The 5,723-nt window shown below is 11.3% G+C and overlaps 2 protein-coding genes across 2 annotated transcripts, besides 15 other annotated features; one reads left to right on the forward strand and one right to left on the reverse strand. All coding sequences in view use genetic code 6, as the record gives it.

Annotated features, from left to right (window-relative positions):
* Positions 1 to 565: 565 nt before the first annotated feature.
* On the forward strand, positions 566 to 1,473 carry IMG5_026290 (hypothetical protein; the record flags this gene model as incomplete). The annotated part of the gene is made up of 1 exon (XM_004039294.1): positions 566 to 1,473. A coding segment is annotated over one exon (663 nt), but the record flags the coding sequence as incomplete, so codon positions are not given.
* An 84-nt stretch (positions 1,474 to 1,557) lies between these two features.
* Positions 1,558 to 1,613: a microsatellite.
* Positions 1,614 to 2,094: 481 nt separating this feature from the next.
* Positions 2,095 to 2,149: a microsatellite.
* Positions 2,125 to 2,209: a microsatellite.
* Positions 2,127 to 2,186: a microsatellite.
* Positions 2,210 to 3,136: 927 nt separating the features above from the next.
* Positions 3,137 to 3,175: a microsatellite.
* Positions 3,176 to 3,351: 176 nt separating this feature from the next.
* Positions 3,352 to 3,389: a microsatellite.
* Positions 3,352 to 3,401: a microsatellite.
* A 124-nt stretch (positions 3,402 to 3,525) lies between these two features.
* Positions 3,526 to 3,581: a microsatellite.
* Positions 3,541 to 3,608: a microsatellite.
* Positions 3,541 to 3,616: a microsatellite.
* Positions 3,543 to 3,611: a microsatellite.
* Positions 3,617 to 4,297: 681 nt separating the features above from the next.
* Positions 4,298 to 4,372: a microsatellite.
* A 471-nt stretch (positions 4,373 to 4,843) lies between these two features.
* Positions 4,844 to 4,902: a microsatellite.
* A 286-nt stretch (positions 4,903 to 5,188) lies between these two features.
* Positions 5,189 to 5,309: a microsatellite.
* A 31-nt stretch (positions 5,310 to 5,340) lies between these two features.
* IMG5_026300 (hypothetical protein) lies at positions 5,341 to 5,723 on the reverse strand (the record flags this gene model as incomplete). The annotated part of the gene is made up of 2 exons (XM_004039295.1): positions 5,341 to 5,545; positions 5,665 to 5,723. The coding sequence occupies 2 exons, from the start codon at positions 5,721 to 5,723 to the stop codon at positions 5,341 to 5,343; spliced, it is 264 nt and encodes an 87-aa protein (XP_004039343.1).
* Positions 5,565 to 5,618: a microsatellite.

Raw genomic sequence — 5,723 nt, forward strand, 5'->3', positions numbered from 1 at the left:
TGAATATTTTATTTTTTGTATACTAAAAAATAAATTATTATTTCTTATTACATATATAATCTATTTTTTTTTTGATTTATGATAGTAATAATTTATTTAGAATAAATTTATAATAAATAAATAAATGTATTAAAAAAATAAATATAAAAAGAATACATTATTGCAATTGAAATAAATATATAATTTTATAAAAAAATTTAAATTATTTTTAAAAATAAGTATATAAAACTTAATTATAAAAATAAATAGAATTTTTTTTAAATTTATTTATGGAAAATTTCAATAATAATTAAATTTAATCTATTATATAACAAATTATACAGAACCAATGCATAATAATATCTATTATAAATATATATTTATTAAAAAATTATTTTTAATACAAATTTGCATTTTTTATTCAATAGTTATTGAACATTAATTTTTTATTTTCATTAAAAATTAAATATCTTAATATTTATCATAAATATAATTTAAAACAAAAAAAGAGTCAATAGAATTATAAAATATGAATTATTAATTTAGATAAATAAAATATTTTTTTATTTTTAAAACATTAAAAAAAAAGCTTCTTAGATATATTCAGAATGATAATGTAAGCTATATAATAGTAATTATTTTAAATTTAAAAGACCATCAGCTAATAAGTGTTTCTTTTTGGCATTATTATATGAAAATTAGTTTATCGAAAAATGTAATGAGAAATTCGGATATTAACCTAATTATGACTCATGTAAATGCTAGTCTGAGATTTCATGAATTTCTAAAGGAAATTGCGAAACTTGTGAAAAACAAAATTCTCCTTTGTGTTATACTTGTAAAACAGGTTTTTTCTTTTATTAAGTTAATAAGTCGTGTTTAATTAAATGTCCATTAGGATTTATAGAATAATAAAAAACATAAGAACTTTCTATTAGTTGTCTTTAATAAATTGATTTTAATACATGGATTATATGTGATACTACTAAAGGATATAAATTAGATACACATAATAAATGTACCTTTTGTAAGCAAAATTGCATATCATGTAATCCTAATCCTAATGATGTAACCGAGTGTTTAGTTTGCGAGGGAATTAAACTAAAGAATTATGATGGTAGTTGTGTTAATGTATGCCATTAAGGTACTTTTTATTCTATTGATAGTCAAAAATACGAAAAATGTACTGAAAAATGTTTATGTTACAATTAAATAGATTTTAGTTAATAATAAAAAGTTAATATGTTGATTATAAAACTAAAGTTTGCACTTGAAGTTTTTAACTGAATTTAATTTTGAAAAATTACGAAAAAAATCTCTTCAAATTAATGCCCTAATGATTATTTAATTGTAGATTTAGAAAATGGATAATGCTAACATTATTTTAAGAATTTAGAGAGTTTTTAGTACGTTTGTAATATAGATGCTTAATATGCTGTTCTGAATCATATCTAAAGTAAGGTGATGTCTTTTAATAAAATGGTTATAAAGGAGTTTTGATTTTTTTATTATTAGTTATGTTATATTTATATTTGTATAATTATTGTTATAATTTTGAAAAATTAAATAAAAAGATTGTTTATGTATATATTTATAAATTTAAGTATATTTTTTTTAATTTAATATTTTTATAATTATTATTTTGAATTTTTATTACTTTTTCTTATTTTTTTTTTACGAATTATAAATATATATTGATCTTCAATAATATTAAAAAAATACTTTTTTATTTTATCAAATAATTAAAAATTGTAAAATTATTTACTAAATTTATATTTTTTATTTTAAATAAAATAAAATATAATACTTTATTAATTTTTTACAATAAAAAAATCTAAAATAAAAAATATTGAAATTAATTATATATATTTTTTTAAAATTAAAAAAAAAATCTTAAATCTTAATTTAATATAATAATATGAGGATATAAGGAAGTTTTTACTTTTTAAAATAAAAATATATAATTTCTAAAATAAAATAAATATAAATATTATTTTTTAAAAAATTTAGATTTTCTTAATTTTTTAAATTAATATATATTTATTATAATTAGAAATAATATTTTTATCAACTTCATTATTATTAAATAAGGCGAAAAATATTTAATTAATTTCAATTTATTATATTTTCATTTAAAATATTTATTTATATATTTTTATTATATAAATATCTTTTTTTTATAATCAATTATATATTTTATTAATAAAATTTTTGTTTAAATATTATATATAATGAATATATATATATATATATTTATTTAAATATAAATAATTATACTTATAAATAAATTATAATATATTTATTAGAAATAATATATTTTTGATATTATAAATCATATATAATTTTTTATATAATTTATTTTTACTTTTCTTTGATTTTTATTTTTTTCTTTTGTACATTTTATACATTAATTTTTTATTCATTTTTTTATTTATTATTCTTGATATTTTTCAATAAGTTATCATATATTTTGTATAATCAAAATAAAAAAGAATAAAGTATCCATTTTTTTTTATAAAAAATATTTAATTAAATATAAATTAAAATTATCTAATTCATACTTTTTATATGATTTTTTTACTTTTTTATACAAAATCTCTATATTAAAATAATTTTTGAATAAATTAATGTTTGTATTAAAAGAGAATGTATATAAATTTATTAATAATAATTAATTATATTAATTTTAAAAAAAATTATTAAAATAAATAACATGATATTAAAAAAATAAATATTATATTTTCTTAATATATTTTAAAAAAATTTTATAGCTTAATTATATAATTTTATTCAATATTTTTTTCAAAATATATGCTATTCCAGTTTTTTCTTTAAAAGTAATATTTTTCTTCTATATAAATAATAATTAGTATTATATAAATATAACATATTTATATATTTTAAACTAAAATTAAGGATTATCAACACTTTTAAAATATAACATTTTAAATAAAATGAAAACCTTTTATAAAGATATTTACGCAAGATAATAAAATATTAATCTTTTATAATTTTCGGATTAATATTTTTTTTTTCTATTATATAAATTATAAATAAACTGAAATAAAAATTTAAAAAATAATTATAATTTATAAAGCAAATATAATACAAAATGTATTTTAAATATTAATTAATTTTCAATATTTTTAAATAATGTAAAAAATAATAATATAAAAAAAATTTAAAATAAAAAAAAACAGGATTAACAATTATATAAATATATATATATATATATATATTTCAGAATTATATATGTAAACATTTTAATATATAAATATTAATTCATACTTAAAATTAATTTAAATTAAATATGTATTTTATAAATTATCTTTTTTTTTTAATTTTAGTAAATTTAAAATATATTTCAGAAATTAAATAAATAAATATATAAATAAATAAATATATAAATATTTAATTATATATTTATATATTTATTTATTAATAAAATTTATATATAATAATATTATTTATACATTTTTTTTTAAATTATATTCTAATAAAACTTCATTTATAACATTTAAATAATTATTTTATTTATATCAAAATTATATTTATAAAATTTTATAATAATATAATATATTATAATAATAAATATATTATAAACATAAATAAATATATTATAAAAATAATATTATTAATATTTTTTTTATATATTTTTAACATAGAATAATTCTTTATTTAATATTTTATTTTTAAAAATTTATATTTTTTTGTTTCCTTTAAATAATATATAATTTTTATTTAAACTTATTACCTTATGTAAAAATTAATCATTATGGTTCATTATATATAAATTAAAAATTTATTAATATTTTTTTATTTTTTTTTATTTGAAATCAAAATTTTTATATACAATAATTATGTAATTTTATCAATTTGTTATATATATTTTATTTATTTATTTTCTTTTCTTTTAATTTCATTTTATTTAAATGTTTTATATATTTATATACTTATTATTTGATATAATATTTATAGATATTATTTTTAATTATTGAGTTTTTAATAAATCTTCTTATTTAGAAACTTTTATCATTTAATTTATTACTTTTCTAGTAAATTAAACATTACCATTAGTTAATTTTAGCATATTTTATTATGTATTTTCGTAAAAATTTTATTTATTATCTTACTTTATTGATATTTCGAATGAATTTTCATATGAAGAAAGAGATAAATCTTCTTAATTTTAGAATTATTTTTTTTCAAATTCAGGGATTACAAGTATTTTTTTCTATTACAAAAAAGTTTTATTTCAATTTTTTTAATTTTATTTATATTTATGTTTTAAGAATAATATTTTAATAAAGATAATTTTTTATAATTAAATATATTAATTTTTATATTATTTAATAAATCAATCAATTTTTTTATTCTTATATTAAAATATATTTATATTAATCACTTAGTTTTATATAATTAAATATAAGAAATATTAGTCAAATTCATTTCAAATATATAAAAAAATAAAATATAAAGCAATGTTTTATATATAGCAAATTTTTTTTTTTTTTTTTTTATATAATTAATTTTTTTTCAAATAGTATATTTATTATATATAATTTCAAAAAAAAAAAATAAGTTATATGAAATATTTTTTAATATATTATATTTTTTTTTATACTTTTTCAAGTATTTTTTTTAGATTTCTTTTATAACATTCATAGGGAAAAGGGTGTAATATAAAAATACAATTTTTTTGAATTTTTCTTTTGTAAATATCTATTTCTATTCTAATTAAATATATATTATAAAATAGAAAAAGTTAATATATTAATATTTTAATAAATTATTAACGAAAAAAAAAAAGCTATCTATCATAATTTAAAAATGAATTCAATAAAAATTAAATTTAAGCTTGCATTTATTATAAATTAATATTATTATATAATTACAATATTATGAAATCAAATATTATTATAATTTTTCTTATAATATTTTTGTTTTGATTATATTATAAAAAGTTAATATATATAGAAATAACTAAATATAATGTATTTAATAAAAAATAAAAACTAGGCTAAAAATAAAAAAAGTATTAAAAAAAAATTATTATAATAAAAAGAATAAAAAAGAATATACAATGTTTTTTTTTAAAAAAAAATCTAAGAAATTAAAAAAAATATATAAATCAAATATTCATAATTTAAAAATTAAAAATTGCGCTACTTTAAATTTTTTTTGGTTTTTTTTGTTTTTAATTTTATAATATTATATTATTATTATTATTATTATTATAATTATTATAATATTATTATTATTATTATTTTTATATTATTATTTTTTTTATTTTGTTTATTATCATTATTATTATTTTTATTTATTATTATCTAATTTTTTATTTTTCTTTTGTTTTATAAATCAAAATATATAAAAAATTATATAAAAAAATTACCTAGTCGACATAAGTAATTTTAATTTCAAACTCTTTATTAGGAATATATAGTGCATCTATATTTATTTCAAGAAAATCTTAAATATTAATTTAATTAAACCAATCTTCTTTAATAATTTCATCAAATCCGTTTTTACTTCCTAATCTTTATTATGGATCTTTATCTAAAAGCTATATTTTTATTTAATAAATATATATAAATATATATATATATATATATATACATATATATATATATATATATTTTAATTTTTTTTTACTAAAAATTATACAATTTTTATATTTATTACTTTGATAATAAGAGATTTACATGCATCTGAAATTTCACAATGCTAAGGAAATATAACAT

The sequence above is a fragment of the Ichthyophthirius multifiliis genome (assembly GCF_000220395.1).
Source record: "Ichthyophthirius multifiliis unplaced genomic scaffold scaff_1120509249711, whole genome shotgun sequence".
NCBI lineage: Eukaryota > Ciliophora > Oligohymenophorea > Hymenostomatida > Ichthyophthirius > Ichthyophthirius multifiliis.